At 41.7% G+C, this 18,639-nt stretch overlaps 1 protein-coding gene across 1 annotated transcript; it reads right to left on the bottom strand.

Moving 5' to 3' along the window:
• Window positions 1–72: 72 nt before the first annotated feature.
• Window positions 73–17,737, bottom strand: mfsd2 (Major facilitator superfamily domain-containing protein 2). The gene is given in 14 exon segments (NM_001139904.1): window positions 73–632; window positions 1,093–1,269; window positions 1,571–1,714; window positions 4,552–4,664; window positions 4,768–4,851; window positions 4,956–5,039; window positions 5,157–5,278; window positions 5,389–5,479; window positions 5,829–6,016; window positions 12,028–12,106; window positions 15,950–16,082; window positions 16,327–16,451; window positions 17,299–17,418; window positions 17,522–17,737. Coding segments are annotated over 14 exon segments (1,590 nt in total). The 5' UTR covers window positions 17,609–17,737; the 3' UTR covers window positions 73–589.
• Window positions 17,738–18,639: the final 902 nt, after the last annotated feature.

Here is an 18,639-nt window from a genome sequence, read left to right on the forward strand (position 1 = left end):
TCCCAGACTAGAGTAGAATTTAGGCCTACTATATACTAGGTTAAAATACTTCAAATAAAATGTTGATCTTGATCCCTTTGAATATAAGTGGTTTATTACAAACATGCAAAGATATTACTCTGAGGTCCTTGCATCCAGTGAACAGTATTGGACACCAGTGGTTCCCAACCAGGGCTATTAGGACCCCTGGTGGTACCTGGCCTACCTACAGGGGGTACTTGAGAAGATCCATGAGACCATAGCCATTCTGGTAAATATATACATGGGGTACTTCAGGGGTAGTCTGGGCAGAGAAAAATTCAGTTGCTGGTACAGTAACAGAAAAAGGTTGGGAATCACTGCTGTACACAAAAGTGATTACAATGGTTGGATAAGAAAACACACACATACACACATGCAAAGATTCAATATATAGGCTGAGTCAAGTGTCTGTGTTTCTGCCTGTGACCATGACAATCATCTTCCGTGGTATAAACACATGCGAGCTGCTGTGAAATAGGCAGCAGTGTCCTAGCATGGTGCCAGATGAGGCAAGACACTGACAGATGGACGTTTCCATTTAGACAGGCTGGCTGTGTCTGAGCGGAGTCTACAATCGTACTGCCTCCATTACTTGGAATCCATCCACTTTCCTGTAAAGACCAATATGGCTTGGTAAGTGAAACATGTCATAGAACACGTCATAGAATTATCAGGAAAGCTAACATGTCTTCCTAGCATTTAAAAAAAAAAGTAAATATATTATGATATCATTCAAGCACATTTTTATAAATCATACTGTAGATTCTATTATGTACATTATTTTCATATTACTATTTTTATTACTTTTTTTAATCTACTTTTTATTACTACTTGTTATTTTGGTACTCTTGTATTTGTCATTGTTGAGGAGCATTAGCAAGTAAGCAAATCGCTCTACCATGTGCAGGTGCCCAATAAACTTTTATTTGATTTGCGAGAAAAACAAAAACTAGACAGCTACAGTGATCTACCACTAGATGTCAGTCTAGCATCCAATCAGTTCAACCAATGAATCCAAGTAATGTAGATCTACTGTAGGGTATTGGGACTATCAACAGGATGGAAACTCACTCTGCTTTCTGCAGTTCCCGCTGGATCTGGCAGCGCCGCTCCTCATTGATGGGGTAGAAATAAAACAGCACCAGACCAATGAAGAGGAGGACGACGGGCACAGGGGCGAATAGGACCCGCAACGCTGTGATCACAGCTGGGTTCTGCCTGCAGGCCCCAGGCTTATACCCTGCAAAGCTAAGGGTGGGAGAGGAGGGTTACACTCGGTAGACAAGCAGTTACAGAGGGGAAACTCTTCTGAAAGTGCTGCCGCACTACAGATAGAATCCAAGTATTGGTACAAATATAGATTGAATCATGTATGGATTTATTTTCATCAACATGACTCTTCATTAGGTGCTGTTTAGAGATATGACAAAGGTCTAAACAGCACACAAATGAAGAGTAATGTTGATGTAAATAAATCCAAACATGATTCAATTTATATTTGTACCAATACTTAAGACTCTAATCTCCAATCCCTGCAGGTGGAACTCACTGTAATGCCAGAGTAGAGATGCCCACAGACATCCCCCCTCCAAACTTGTTGAAGAAAACATAGCAGGAGTAAAACATGGGCTCCAGGTCTGTACTGGTGGTATTCTTCACCTTGAAGTCATCAACTACATCTGGCAGCATAGACCTGCACACAGACAGGATGACAAGGTACTGTGTGAGAATGCATTGTAGACTATTTCACTAAATAAATAACACATTTATTACTGTCCCACTTCTTCCTTCCTTCCTTTAGTAGATTATTTAATAGTTATAGTAAAACACAGATGTTTCTCAGCTCAGAGAGCACTGCAGACCATTTCTTAACTTTCCTCATGACTCATTAAGTCTTTAAGAGTGTGGTCTCCAATAGCTGTGGAAAAATAAGAATCTCAGAGTGTGGTAGGGAATCCCCAGTCCAGAGTGTGTGGGAGGGAAGCCCCAGTCCAGTTACCAGGGAGACAGGGCCATTATGATAGGCTGTACTGACCTAACTGTTTATATAGTGTCTTTGAAGATAGAGAACTCTAGAGCACTGTTTCCTGAACTCGGTCCTCAGGACCCCAAGGGGTGCACGTTTTGGTTTCTGACCTAACACTACACTGCTGTTTCAAATGAACAAAGCTTAATGATTATTTGAATCAGCTGTGTAGTGCTAGAGCAGGCCTGGGCAGCTCCAGTCCTCTGCGCCTGATTGGTGTCACAGTTTTGCCCCAGCCCCAGCTAACACACCTGACTCCAATAATCACCTAATTATGATCTTCAGTTAAAAATGCAATTAGTTTTAAATCAGCTGTGTTTGCTAGGGATTGGGGTAAAAGTGTGATACCAATCAGGCCCTAGGGATTTTTTTAATTATTATTATTTTTTTTTTAAGTTTGCACAAATCTTTATTTAACTTGCTGTAAATAACAGTAACATGCAAAACATAAACATAACATAACATAACAGCCAGAGGGAATCCAAAGAAAGAGAAAAAAAAAAAAAAAAACTACTATATCAAATCAAATACAGACATATATCGAATACATTTTTTTGACATTGTTTTGTATACGTTTTAAAGATTCTACGTACTGTTCCAAATCAGATAAAAAAATTAAGAAAAGGGGCTTTTTCTTCATAAATTTTGATTTATGGATAAAAGATTTTCCTAATAAAATAAAGAGATTTATGACATACGCACGTTCAATTGTGGAATCAGTGTAGTAAAATAATATGTCAAACTTAGTAATATCAATGGTTGTATGCAATTTGCGGCTAAGATATAGTTTTACATCAGTCCAAAACACTTCACTATATAAACAATTACAGAATAAGTGTTCAATAGATTCAGTTTCTAGTTCACAAAAACTGCATTCACTGGTAACGTCAAATATATATTTAGAAATCAAGCTATTACACGGATAGCATCTATGGATTATCTTAAAGGAGATCTCCTTTACTTTATTGGTCACCATAAATCTGTGTGGAGTGAGCCAAGCACGGCGCCAGTTTACATCAAACGATGAAGCCCAACAAAATATCGCAGAGGGAATAGACTTCCTGTAGAAAATATCCCTTATTAAACGATTGTTGAATTTCGTATCTAGTAGACCAATGCCATTCACCTGAATATCGCTTACAATCGGAGATATTCCAAAATATGCATTATTCTGAAGTAAAGTTTTTATCCCACTAGGTATAGCTTTAATAACAGTGTCATATTCCTTGCTTGAAACCTCAAAGTTGTATATTTCCATAAATTCTCTCCGTGTAAATAGATTCCCACAGGCCCTAGGGATGGGGGTAAAAGTGTGATACCAATCAGGCCCTAGGGATGGGGGTTAAAAGTGTGACACCAAATCAGGTCAAAAACAAAACGTGAACCCCTTGGAACTGAGGTGGGAAACCCTGCTCTAGAAGTTGCCTATCATTGTGATGAAATCAAGAGGTAAGAACATATTTCTCAGGACAAAGGCAAGTTGTGGCTCCTTAATGAGACAGAGAAAGTCAAAACAGTATTATGCATATTCATATAACATGATATTATTATGGGTGTAATAGTAGGAGGGTGTTTTACTTGTTTCTTGCACCAACATAATGAGGGGGGTGGTGGGGGCGAGCCGCCAGGGTTAGTGCTATGAGTCATCAGGTGTGACCGTGTGGTGTGGCTGGAGGCCTGGACTAGTTACAGTATGCTACAACATGTCAATGTGTTTTATTTAACCATTATTTAACTAGGCATGTCAGTTAAAAACAATATTATTTTTTTATAGTATTTTATTTACCCCTTTTTCTCCCCAATTTCGTGGTTACAGTCTTGACTTATCGCTGCAACTCCCGTACGGACTCAGGAAAGGCAAAGGTCAAGAGCCATGCATCCTCTGAAACACGACCCAACCAAGCTTCTGCTTCTTGGCACCAACAAATTCTTATTTACAATGACGGCCTATGGGACTCCCAATCAGGGCCGGTTGTGATACAGCCTGGAATCGAACCAGGGTCTGTAGTGACGCCTCTAGCACTGAGATGTAGTGCCTTCGACCGCTGCGCCACTCAGGGGCCCTAAGCCATTGAACATGTAATGGTACTGTAACTCTAATGCTTGTTAATACTATCATTTTAGTCATCACATTTATCGTGTTTTGACCTACAGTGCATCTGGAAAGTATTCAGACCCCTTGACAAGGTTGTAGCGTCATACCCAAGAAGACTCACGGCTGTAAATTGCTGCCAAAGGTGCTTCAACAAAGTACTGAGTAAAAGGTCTGAATACTTATGTAAATGTGATATTTCAGTTTTATATTTTTGTAAATTTGCAAACATTTCTAAAAACCTGTTTTTGCTTTGTCATTATTATGTGTATTGTGTGTAGACTGATGAGGGCAACAAAAAAACAATTTAATCAATTTTAGAATAAGGCTGTAACGTAACAAAATGTGGAAAAAGTCAAGGGGTCTGAATACTGTCAGAATGCACTGTATGTGTACAAACACAAACTCTCACCAGGGCAGCAGGTAGAGTGCCGATAGACTAGACCCAGATATGATGGACATAATGATGAAGACAGGCAGGTTGCTCTGTATGGACGCAATGACCACAAGGGCTGGTGCATACATCTGAAAAAAGGAGAAATAACAGACAGAGTGATAAAGGAAGTTCAAAATGTCAAGGATCAGGTGAAACATATACATAACCACGTTCTTGTAAAAAGGAACTTACACAGAGTCCTATGTACAGCGTTGTCTTCTTCCCCAGTCTCAAAAGCAATGTCTGCCACAGAGGGATGGACAATGTGGCAGCTGTCTAGACAAGGACACACACATACAAAAAAAAAAAGACACTCTTGTTACCTAAACCAATGCATGAACCTACTCTGAATTAGTGTCAAACGTGGTTACTTTACTCACTAGCAGGATAAGGACGAGGTGTTGGAAGTAGGCCCCCAGGCCTGCAGCATGGGTACAGAAGAGGGCGAAGTTTCCTTGAGCCATCTGGGTAATGTTGCCGTGACAGGAAAGAAAGAGAATATTTTAAGTCATTAACATCTCCACGATCATCATCATCATCATCATCATTACACACAGCCCAGACCCTAGGGCAACCCTCACCTGGAAGGCAAGCGAGGCAAAGAGAAACCCGAATACGAGATTCACGTAGGGGGTGTGTCCCACCACCATCTTCATACCTGCCAGGTAGGGCATACGGATACGGTCCAGTGTACTGAGAGGAGCTGGGGTGAAAAGTGAAACAAATCATCAATAAATAGCCTGATGTCTCTCATACCACAGTCCAATTTTAATGAATCTACATATGACAGAGCACCTAAGAAACCATACTCACCCAACTGCTCCCTCACACCCAGGAAGAGCACAACACAACACAGGAAATAGATTCCTCCCAAAACTAAAGCAGCAAGCACATAAGCTCTCCTCTGAAGCCAAGACAGAAAATCACAAAATATTAAAATCAGCATATCTGTATTAAGACACACAGCAACAAGCTCAGGGGAAAACGTCAAAAGATACTTGTCAGTTCAGACAAGACAACATTAGACTTCCTGTAATGACCACAAATAGGGAAGAACCTATAACTGCAATGCTATTACTGAATTTCTACAGTACAGGCAAATTCTAGTTGATAAGTTCTCTTTCACACTTTTGACATATTGCAGAGAGGAAGTGATGCAAAGATGTCTTCTCAGTTACAGAAGAGTCTGATAGTGATTATTGTAAGAGCGAGAAGAGAAAGACTGTGGGGTTTATGGATATGATGGTCCAAACCGTGTTCTGAAGGGTATCAGTGAGGGGCGAGGAAAAGTTCTGGATTAGGGGCGAGGAGATGTTACGGAGGGAGGCCTCGCTGTAGTTCAGCTGGCTGCAGTCTTGTGCACTCTTAGCATGGTACACCCCCACAATCTGACCCTGAATGGTTGCACCCGCCAGTGTTGCAAACACCTCCATCCCCATTCCTGAGGGAAAAGAACAATTGAAGAGGATGGAAACATATACAATGAAAACATTGACATGGAATAAACCAACCAGGGGTACTAGGAACCCTTGGAGTACCTGGCCTATCCACAGGGGGTACTTGAGAAGACTCATGAGACCATAGGTTAACTGGTAAAATGCACATGAAAGGGGTACTTCAAGGGTACTCTGGGCAGAGCAAAATGTACTTGGTGGTACAGTAACAGAAAAAAGTTTGGGAAACACTGACATGGAGAACAGTGAAGAAGAAATGAGAGGAAAAACATTTTACCTCAGGTGTTTTGGGGGTTAAAACCAAAGATGCCTCATACAGTAATACTGTTTTTAAAAGAGCAACTTTTTAACCTACTTTTCAATATCTCCAGCACAATACCAGCATCAATATTTGTGAAAACGGTCCATTTCTACACTTTGTAGAAGAAAAAAAATTGTTCTACCTGATAACATCAAAATGTTAAACATTTTCAAAAAAGTGATTTTCAAACACTATTATCCCTTTCATACAAATACGTTTTTCCCGACAAGTTTTATCCAGCATCTTCCTTATATCTGAAAGGTATTGTCGGTATCAATGTCAAAACTTTTATTTCTGCATAACTAATAATTTCGGTAAAACTTTGGCCTAAGGCTTAGCATACAATTTTGCCGCAATGCTGAGGCAGCAATCGTTGTAATAGTATTCCCTTGTGTGGTCAAGAACATTTCAGCACCGTTTTTATTGGGACAGCCCCATCACGCTGCTTTGAGACAATTCTGTGGGGTCTTATCTTGATAAATCAATCAACATTTTCACTGAATCTCAGTTTGTATATTGGTTAGGCTACAATTAGGCTGGGGAAATGTTAGCTAAATTGAGGTGAATGCTGCTCATGATCATCTTGTCTAGTTGGCTCATTTATTACAACATTTTACCAGCATGTTACGTAGTTTAACAAGTGGATTATGCTATGTAGTTTAACAAGTGGATTATGCTATGTAGTTTAACAAGTGGATTATGCTATGTAGTTTAACAAGTGGATTATGCTATGTAGTTTAACAAGTGGATTATGTATTTTAAAAAGTGGATTATTTCGCAGTGCCTTAATAGCCTTAGCTTACTCCCGACCAAAAGCCTTCGACTTCACTGACTTAATTGGTTTCTGGCTGGGGAAATAGGTGGAGGTGGTATAGCTCCACATAGTTCATCTTCCACATACAACACCCGTTGTGCCAGTCACATTCTGTTTAAAGGTCCCCAAAACACACACATCCCTGGGTCGCTCCTCTTTTCAGTTCACTGCAGCTAGCGAGTGGAACGAGCTGCAAAAAAACAATCCAACTGGACAGTTTTATCTCCATCTTTTCATTCAAAGACTCAAATCATGGACACTCTTACTGACAGTTGTGGCTGCTTCGCGTGATGTATTGTTGTCTCTACCTTCTTGCCTTTTGTGCTGTTGTCTGTGCCCAGTCATGTTTATTACATGTTTTGTGCTGCTACCATGTTGTGTTGCTGCCGTGTTGTGCTGTTGCCATGTTGTGTTGCTACCATTTTGTGTTTTCATGTGTTGCTGTCATGCTATGTTGTCGTCTTAGGTCTCTCTTTATGTAGTGTCTCTCTTGTCGTGATGCGTGTTTTGTCCTATCATTTTATATCCCAGCCCCCCTACATAAACACCCACCTACATCGGCACACTGCTAGGCCTACGCATGCCTGCATGCCAACGGGAGGTATGAAAAAGCTTGTGTAAAGGATTTCACACTGCTAGGCCTACGCATGCCTGCATGCCAACGGGAGGTATGAAAAAGCTTGTGTACAGGATTTCACACTGCTAGGCCTACGCATGCCTGCATGCCAACGGGAGGTATGAAAAAGCTTGTGTACAGGATTTCACACTGCTAGGCCTACGCATGCCTGCATGCCAACAGGAGGTATGAAAAAGCTTGTGTAAAGGATTTCACACTGCTAGGCCTACGCATGCCTGCATGCCAACGGGAGGTATGAAAAAGCTTGTGTAAAGGATTTCACACCGCTAGGCCTACGCATGCCTGCATGCCAACGGGAGGTATGAAAAAGCTTGTGTAAAGGATTTCACACCGCTAGGCCTACGTATGCCTGCATGCCAACGGGAGGTATGAAAAAGCTTGTGTAAAGGATTTCACACCGCTAGGCCTACGCATGCCTGCATGCCAACGGGAGGTATGAAAAAGCTTGTGTACAGGATTTCACACTGCTAGGCCTACGCATGCCTGCATGCCAACGGGAGGTATGAAAAAGCTTGGGTAAAGGATTTCACACTGCTTGCTTAGCGAATACCACTTCCTCCCGATTCGGCCCCTATCTGGTGCAAACTCGGGACCTCTGCCTCACAAACACACGCGATCGTCCTCCCTCAAGCATCTTAGACGATCGTGCCACCTCAAAAGCTAGCTAAATGAGGTGAAGCAAGCACAAAACTTCAGGCTGAGGAGTTTCACACATCCCTATGTGCTACATCCACCCCTCAAACGTACTCAACAGCGGCCCCAGAGTTGAGCTCAACTGTAGATCCGGGTCACTGTACCACTGAGTGCTCCCGAGTGGCGCAGCGGTCTGAGGCACTGCATCTCAGTGCAAGAGGTGTCACAACAGTCCCTGGTTTGAATCCAGGCTGCATCACATCCGGCTGTGATTGGGAGTCCCATAGGATGGCGCACAATTGGCCCAGCGACATCTGGGTTTGGCCGGGGTCGGCCGTCATTGTAAATAAGAATTTGTTCATAACTGACTTGCCTAGTTAAATGAAACTTTCAATAAAAAATGTTTTTAAAGGATGTCACACTGCTTGCTTAGAGATAGGGGTGTGCTAAGTACTCAGGCAAAATGAGTATTGTAACAGAGAGAATTCTCTGAATATGTATTTTTTATGACAAGTATTTTTTGTAAAACGTTTCCTTTTTTTTACCTGCCAGCAGCATCTCTCTTTCACTCAAACAGTGTGAAGCTGTGTGTGCTCTAAACAACTATTGGCTAAATCTTCTGTCTGTAAATAAATGGATGGGGTATCAGTTGAGCCTGATGCAATGATTGGATTAGAACAAGCTGCTCTCCCTCTGCTTTCATTTCCCCAGACAGACAAACGCACGGCTGTTTCACTCAGTCACTCGTCTCAGGGCACAAGTCTCCCCTTCTCCAAACATTGTGTATAAATCAGAATCCGTTGCTAAGTCATTGTTGTTCAATCCAGTTATTTTCTGGAGACTTTGCTGAGGCCACATGGTTGTTTTAGTCTGTCTACTTGGACTCATTACAAGCTCCTACTTCTTGCTAATATGATTTCTTCTCACCCAGCCATGTTTACCGAGCAACAGATCATTAGAGAATAAAAGGACACATTTAGATTATTTTATTTTTATTTTCCGAATGTTTTGGCATAAGTGTTGAGTCAATGTGCGGGGTTACAGGTTAGTCAAGGTCATTTGTACATGTAGGTAGGGGTAAAGTGACTATGCATAGATAAACAGCAAGTAGCAGCAGAGTAAAAACAAAAGTAAATAGTGCGGGTGGCCATTTGATTAATTGTTCATCAGCAGTCTTATGGCTTGGGGGGGTAGAAGCTGTTAATGAGCCTTTTGGTCCTAGACTTGGCGCTCCGGTACCACTTGCCGTGCGGTAGCAGAGAGGGCAGTCCATGACTAGTGACTGGAGTCTTCAACCATTTTTGGGGCCTTTAAAGCACACTTCCAGGTTCTCCAATCAAGAGTAAATCCGATGAGTATCAAGTGTGATAAAACAGATACAATTACGAGTATGACGAGATCAGCACACCCCTACTTAGTGTTGCACCACTTCCTTCTAATTCGGCACCATACCAGGCGTGAACTCAGAACCTCTGCCTTACAAAAACACGTGACCATCCTCCATCAAGTGTCTTAACCAATCAAGCCACCTCAAAAGCTAGCAAGGTGACGTAAACATGACACTTCAGGCTGAGGAGTAAGTTTCACACATCCCCATGGTGCTACAGATGCAGTCAAGAATGTTGTATATAAACATTGTTCATATAAACAGTGCCCAATTATCTTCACAGGCAAAATATGGTAAATCCTATGTGAAAGCAGTATGTGAGATTTGTGGTGACGTGGAAAAGAAACCTTGGGCTAGAAACTCATTGCAGGTTTTGGAAAGAACTGGTTTGAAAATCAAAAGTCAGTCAATATCTGGTGTGACCACCAGCTGCATTAAGTACTGCAGTGCATCTCCTCCTCATGGACTGCACCAGATTTGCCAGTTCTTGCTGTGAGATGTTACCCCACTCTTCCACCAAAGCGCCTGCAAGTTCCCTGACATTTCTGGGGGGAATGGCCCTAGCCCTCACCCTCCGATCCAACAGGTCCCAGACGTGGTTAATGGGATTGAGATCCTGGTTCGTTGCTGGCCATGGCAGAACACTGACATTTCTGTCTTGCAGGAAGTCACGCATAGAACGAGCAGTATGGCTGGTGGAACTGTCATGCTGGAGGATCATGTCAGGATGAGCCTGCAGGAAGGGTACCACATGAGGGAGGAGGATGTCTTCCCTGTAACGCACAGCGTTGAGATTGCCTGCAATGACAAGCTCAGTCCGATGATGCTGTGACACACCGCCCCAGACCATGACGGACCTTCCACCTCCAAATCAATCCCGCTCCAGAGTACAGGCCTCGGTGTAACGCTCATTCCTTCGACAATAAACCGAATCCGACCATCACCCCTGGTGAGACAAAACCGTGACTCGTCAGTGAAGAGCACTTTTTGCCAGTCCTGTCTGGTCCAGTGACAGTGGGTTTGTGCCCATAGACGACGTTGTTGCCGGTGATGTCTGGTGAGGACCTGCCTTACAACAGGTCTACAAGCCCTCAGTCCAGCCTCTCTCATCCTATTGCGGACAGTCTGAGCACTGATGGAGGGATTGTGCGTTCCTGGTGTAACTCGGCAGTTGTTGTTGCCATCCTGTACTCGTCCCGCAGGTGTGATGTTCGGATGTACCGATCCTGTGCAGGGGTTGTTACACGTGGTCTGCCACTGCGAGGATGATCAGCTGTCCGTCCTGTCTCCCTGTAGCGCTGTCTTAGGCGTCTCACAGTATGGACATTGCAATTTATTGCCCTGGCCACATCTGCAGTCCTCATGCCTCCTTGCAGCATGCCTAAGGCACGTTCACGCAGATGAGCAGGGACCCTGGGCATCTTTCCTTTGGTGTTTTTTAGAGAGTCAGTAGAAAGGCTCCTTAGGTGTCCTAAGTTTTCATAACTGTGACCTTAATTGCCTACTGTCTGTAAGCTGTTAGTGTCTTAACGACCATTCCACAGGTGCATGTTCATGAATTGTTTATGGTTCATTGAACAAGCATGGGAAACAGTGTTTAAACCCTTTACAATGAAGATCTGTGAAGTTATTTGGTTTTTTCAAATTATAGTTGAAAGACAGAGTCCTGAAAAAGGGATGTTTCTTTTTTTGCTGAGTTTAGAAACACTGCTGTTTTCACAGACACTGGTTTGGTGCTGGAGATAATGAATATGAGGTTGAAAAGTGGCAGAATTGCCATTTAAGGCATACTGTCCATAGACTGAAACCAAGCCAGTATTTTTATTATCTCTAATGCACCCAACGCTTTTTTTTTTACACTGAAGTTAAGGAAATGTGTCCGTGTCTCTGATCCTTGACCTGTTAACTTTAGCTTGCCTTCAGCCAACACCACCTCCACAGCAAACAGAGTTAGTCACCACCAGGAAACCAAACCCTCAAAAGTCAGACATAAACTGACATCCTGTCTGGCCTGCCTACGTCTCTATACAAATAATAATAGTGATAACCACTACATCACAACAAGGGAGAACATTAAGAGTTGCAGTGATGGTTGTACTATCATTGTCATAATAATGTGTTTACTAATCATTTAATCTGGGAAGTCCTGCTAAAATAAAATCATATTTTCCAAGGGAGATCTGAAACAATATCTGATGAGTCATTTAACTCCAGAGGAAGCCTTACTGTAGCCGGTGGCAGAGTCTCTGTCCTTCTGGTCTCCCCCCAGGAACATGTTGAGTGAGGAGTAGGGGACATGGTAGCACTGGAGAGGGAAGAGATGGACTGTAAACACAGGAACAATATACAAAGAAAGGTAAAGTATTTGGCTGTAACCATAGTTCTACTGTTAGGAGTTGGGTGCAACTGAACATTATAAGCGCCGCTGGCAAATTAGAATAGATTGTGGCTAGTAACTTAGTAGTCGCCACGGAGGACCGAGCACGCCTCCATCTACATTGACAGGGCTGTAGTGGAGCAGGTCAAGAGCTTCAAGTTCCTCTGTGTCCACATCACTATGGAATTATCATGGTCCACACACACCAACACAGTCATGAAGAGGGCAAGACAACACCTCTTCCCCCTCAGGAGGCTGAAAAGATTTGTCATGTTTTACAGCTGCACCATTGAGAGCATCTTGACTGGCTGCATCACCGCTTGTTACGGAAACTGCTTGGCACCCGACACTACAAGCTTGGCACACCTGTATTTGGGGAGTTTCTCCCATTCTTCTCTGTAGATCCTTTCAAGCTCAGTCAGGTTGGATGGGGAGCTCTAGATGTGCCACTCAAGGACATTCAGATACTTGTCCCGAAGCCACTCCTGTGTTGTCTTGGCTGTGTGCTTAGGGTCATTTTCCTGTTGGAACGTGAACTTTGGCCCCAGTCGGAGGTCCTGAGCAGGTTTTCATCAAGGATTGCTCTGTACATTGCTCCGTTCATCTTTGCCTCGATCCTGACTAGTCTCCCAGTCCCTGCAGCTGAAAAACATCCCCACAGCATGATGCTGCACCACCATGCTTCACCGTAGGGATGGTGCCAGGTTTCCGCCAGACGTGACACTTGGCATTCAAGCCAAAGAGTTCAATCTTGGTTTCATCAGACTAGAGAATCTTGTTTCCCATGGTCAGAGTTTTTAGGTGCCTTTTGGCAAACTCCAAGTGGGCTGTCATGTGCCTTTTACTGAGGAGTAGCTTCCGTCTGGCCACTCTACCATAAAGGCCTGATTGGTGGAGTGCTGCAGAGATGGTTGTCCTTCTAGAAGGTTCTCCCATCTCCACAAAGTAACTGTAGAGCTCTGTCAGAGGGACCATCTGGTTCTTGGTCACCTCCCTGACCAAGGCCCTTCTCCCCCGACTGCTTAGTTCGGCCGGACGGCCAGCTCTAGGAAGAGTCTTGGAGGTTCCAAACTACTTCCATTTAAGAATGATGGAGGCCACCGTGTTCTTGGGCAGCTTCAATGCTGCAGAAATGTTTGGAACCCTTCCCTAGATCTGTGCCTCGACACAATCCTGTCTCAGAGGTCTACGGACAATACCGTCGACCTCATGGCTAGGTTTTTGCTCTGACATGCACTGTCAACTGCAGTGCCTTGCAAAAGTATTCATCCCTCTTGGCGTTTCTCCTATTTTGTTGCATTACAACCTGTAATTTAAATTGATTTTTATTTGGATTTCAGGTAATGGACATACACAAAATAGTCCAAATTGGTGAAGTGAAAAAAATTACTTTGAAAAATAAAAAATAAATGGAAAAGTAGTGCGTGCATATGTATTCACCCCCTTTGCTATGAAGCCACAAAATAAGATCTGGTGCAACCAATTACCTTCAGAAGTCACATAATTAGTTAAATAAAGTCCACCTGTGTGCAATCTAAGTGTCACATGATCTTAGTATATATACACTTGTTCTGAAAGGCCCCAGAGTCTGCAACACCACTAAGCAAGCTGTACCATGAAGACCAAGGAGCTCTCCAAACAGGTCAGGGACAAAGATGTGGAGTAGTACAGATCAGGGTTGGGTTACAAAAAAATATCCGAAACTTTGAACATCCCACGGAGCACCATTAAATTGATTATTAAAAAATAGAAATATGGCACCACAAAAAAACCTGCCAAGAGAGGGCCGCCCACCAAAACTCACGGACCAGGCAAGGAGGGCATTAATCAGAGAGGCAACAAAGAGACCAAAGATAACCCTGAAGGAGCTGCAAAGCTCAACAGCAGAGATTGGACTATTTGTCCATAGGACCACTTTAAGCCGTACACTCCACAGAGCTGGGCTTTACGGAAGAGTGTCCAGAAAAAAGCCATTGCTTAAAGAAGTAAATAAGCAAACACATTTGGTGTTTGCCAAAAGGCATCTGGGAGACATCCCAAACATATGGAAGAAGGTACTCTGGTCAGATGAGACTAAAATGTAGCTTTTTGGCCATCAAGGAAATACCATGTCTGGCGCAAACCCAACACCTCTCATCACCCCAAGAACACCATCCCCACAGTGACGCATGGTGGTGGCAGCATCATGTTGTGGGGTTGTTTTTCCTCGGCAGGGACTGGGAAACTGGTCCAAATTGAAGGAATGATGAATGGCGCTAAATAAAGGGAAATTCTTGAGGGAAATCTGTTTCAGTCTTCCAGAGATTTGAGACTGGGACGGAGGTTCAACTTCCAGCAGGACAATGACCCTAAGCATACTGCTAAAGCAACACTGGAGTGGTTTAAGGGGAAACATTTAAATGTCTTGGAATGGCCTTGTCAAAACCCAGACCTCAATCCAATTGAAAATCTGTGGTATGACTTAAAGATTGCTGTACACCAGAGGTACCCATCCAACTTAAAGGAGCTGCACCAGTTTTGCCTTGAAGAATGGGCAAAAATCCCAGTGGCTAGATGTGCCAAGCTTATAGAGACATACCCCGAGAGACTTGCAGCTGTAATTGCTGCAAAAGGTGACTCTACAAAGTATTGACTTTGGGGGGTGAATAGTTATGCACGCTCAAGTTCAGTTTTTTTGTCTTACTTCTTTTTTGTTTCAAAATAAAAAATATTTTGCATCTTCAAAGTGGTGGGCATGTTGTGTAAATTAAATGATACAAACCCCCCCAAAAATCTATTTTAATTCCAGGTTGTAAGGCAACAAAATAGGAACAATGCCAAGAGGGGTGAATACTTTGCAATCCACTGTATATAGACAGGCGTGTGCCTTTCCAAATCATGTCCAATCAATTGAATTTACCACAAGTGGACTCCAAGTGGACATCTCAAGGATGATCAATGGAAACAGGATGCACCTGAGCTCAATTTCGAGTGTCATTGCAAAGGGTCTGAACACTTATGTAAATAAGGTTTTTCCGTTTTATTTATATATATATTTATTTATATATATATATATATTTATTTATATATATATATATATATAATTTATTTATTTATATATATATATTTATTTATATATATATATAAATATATATATAATATATATATATAAATAAATATATATATAAATAAATATATATATATATATATATATATATATATATATATATATATATATATATATATATATATATATATATATATATATATATATATATATAAATAAATAAATAAATAATATATATATATATATATATATATATATAAATAAATATATATATATAAATATTTATATATTTTATATATATAAAAATTTGCAGAAATCTCAAAATCTGTTTTCACTTGGTCATTATGGGGTATTTTGTGTAGATTGTAGAGGATTCTTTATTTTATTTAGTCCATTTTAGAATAAGGCTGTAACGTAACAAAATGTGGAAAAAGTCATGGGGTCTAAATAATTTCAAAATGCACTTTATATGTACATATCTACCTCAATTACCTCATACCCCTGCACATCAACTCAGTACTGGTGCCCTGTGTATATAGCCAAGTTATTGTTACTCATTGTGTATTTATTTCTTGTTTTATCATTTTTAAATTGTTCTATTATTTCTTTTTTTTTACTCCTTTGCATTGTTGGGAAGGGCCCGTAAGTAAGCATTTCACTGTTAGTCTACACCTGTTGTTTATAAAGCATGTGACAAAATACAATTTCATTTGATTTGAGCTTACAGTCATGAAGGCATCAAAGAGGCAGCTCCAGATGAAGAACCAGAAGAAACTGGAGGAGGGAGACATGGACTCCTGAGGTGTGAACCACATCATGATGTAGGCCAGGACGCCCAGCGGCATGGAGAACACAATCCTGAGGGGTGGAAGGGAGGGAATATTGCACATTACTTGAATGGTGAAATCATGGGCAGTTTCATCATGTTTTATCGTTGGCGTGTAGCCTAAATCAGTGATGTGCAGAGAAAGAAAGAAAGCCTAGTCAGTTGTACAACAATGCATTCAACTGAAATGTGTCTTCCGCATTTAACACAACCCCTCTGAATAAGAGGTGCGGGGGCTGCAGATATTATGGGCGTTGCCCTTCTGAAGTCACTAACCAGGGAATGAGTTTGCCGATGCGTGTTCTACCACTCTTGGTGACCATATATCCCACCAGAGGGTCAGTGATGGCATCCCATGCCCGGCCAAGGAAGAGGATGAGAGATGCATAGAAGGCCCCCATCTAGAGGTGCAGTATAAAGAATCATTATTGGATAGTGATGGAGGTGGTGGGGTGGTTAAGGAATGAGCCTTTGTCCTGTGCTTTCTGTGAAAACATTGCCTGGTATGAATAGAACTCACTAACTAAAGTAATGGAGGTGACAGTGTAGTCAAATTATAGAGGGTGGCTGCTCTGTTGCATCATGGGATGAGGGCTGAGTGCAATACCACGCCAATAAATATATATAACAAAAGCAGAATCTGAAATACACACTATGCAATTACCATCATATATGGGCTGCTTGGTTGGTATAGTTGGCCTAAAGTAGTAAAATCTTACATTGAATTTCTAGGAGGTACTAATGAGGGGTTTATAGCCAAGGCCACACATAAAAGGGGAAGTTACAAAATAACTTTTGTTAAAAAAAACTCAACAAAGAGCATTTGAAGCCAATAACTAAACTTCAGCCATGATGTTAGAGGCAGATAGATTATTTGAAACTTTTCTGCATTGTAAAAACAACTTTCTTTGGAGATGGGATTTGAGGTACAATATTAATACAAATATTTGCATTCCCACCACACACAAACACTTGTAAAACCCCACAACAAACATCATACAGACAATACAAAACATGCTATAAGAATTGAACTGAGGACACTATTCTAGTCAACTTGGAATAGTCTATAGAAAATCAACATCAATAGATGAATACCATGCTTATTGATTATACTGACATTATAATCCTCATTATTAATATGGGTGGGCCGAGGAAGTCAATATTTTGTACAAAATTCCACCTCAGGTCAATAGTTGAGATTAAACATCAGTGTCATCCATGCAGACCTCATCCGATCCCAGCACTGACCTGTACAACATCCAGCAGGAAGATCTGCAAGAAGAATCCCTTTGCGTTGGCCGTCATCTGATAGGGCATGCCACCAACTGCATAACTTATCTTCCTGGAGAAAGGAATGCCTCTGGCTTTCTGCAATAATATTACATGGTTTAGCCTGATCAATTCACATAGTCTGAAGTTCGTTGAATACAAATTGAGAAAGGTTACAAAATAACGGTCAAAATAACATTACCAGAGTTGCGTTTCCATCCTTCGTTGTAACCAACTCATTTTTGTTCTCATACTGTGACCCATCACTGAGCACCGTGGTATGTGCCATTCTCTCGTTCACAACTTAAAAATAACTCTAGTTTTACGTGGTATGGTATTAGTAGTAAGCGCTTTGAACTTCAATAGGGTGAGAGGCGTGCGCTCGCATCGGTTTAAAACAGTATCAGCTGGTTCGCATTTTGCGGCGATATTCAACACAGGGTATTGATGCTTTGTCTTTCGGAATATTGTGAAACCACCAGTAACCACTCCTCGTTGAGATGACAACACCAGCAGAAGGTTCCGATTACTATGACTGGAGTACAACAGTTGCATACAAATAATAATAATAATAATACACTTTTTAATGGGCTTACCCTACAAAAAATAGCACTATAATGTACTGATAGACAAACAACATTCCATATTTAAGCAGATTAGTTGACCAAGTCTTCCCTGTGGCTCAGTTGGTAGAGTATGGTGTTTGCAACGCCAGCATGGTGTGTGCAACGCCAGGGTTGTGGATTTGATTCCCACGGGGGCCAGTACAAAAAAATGCATGAAATGAAATGTTTGCATTCACTACTGTAAGTCGCTCTGGATAAGAGCGTCTGCTAAATGACTAAAATGTGAAAATGTAAATGTAACTAGGCAATGGTTCAAACCTGGTCCTCATCTACACCACAAGACTGTTAGCCTGCTGAGCTAAAGCCTAGGCCAAGGGTATTCAACTCTTACCGAACGCGGTCCGGAGCCTACTGGTTTTCTGTTCTACCTGATAATTAATTGCACACACCTGGTATCCCAGGTCTTAATCAATCCCTGATAAGAGGGGAAAAATTTAAAAAAAAAATGCAGTGGAACTGGTTCGAGGTCCAGAGTTGAGTTTGAGGGTCATAGGCATAAGCTCGGGGAGTTAACACAACTTAGTTAATTTCACACAATTATGGTTCAAAGAACCACCTCTGTAAAATTAGCATATCATTCAAAGACTGTCTTGTTGATAAACAAAGTAGGATATTTTCGAGCATTGCGATTTTGGGGGGGCTCTATTAGAAATAGAGGCATTAAATAGACATTCTATATGGCTATATAGAATGT

This window comes from Salmo salar, chromosome ssa13 (genome assembly GCF_905237065.1).
Source record: "Salmo salar chromosome ssa13, Ssal_v3.1, whole genome shotgun sequence".
NCBI classification, from domain to species: domain Eukaryota; kingdom Metazoa; phylum Chordata; class Actinopteri; order Salmoniformes; family Salmonidae; genus Salmo; species Salmo salar.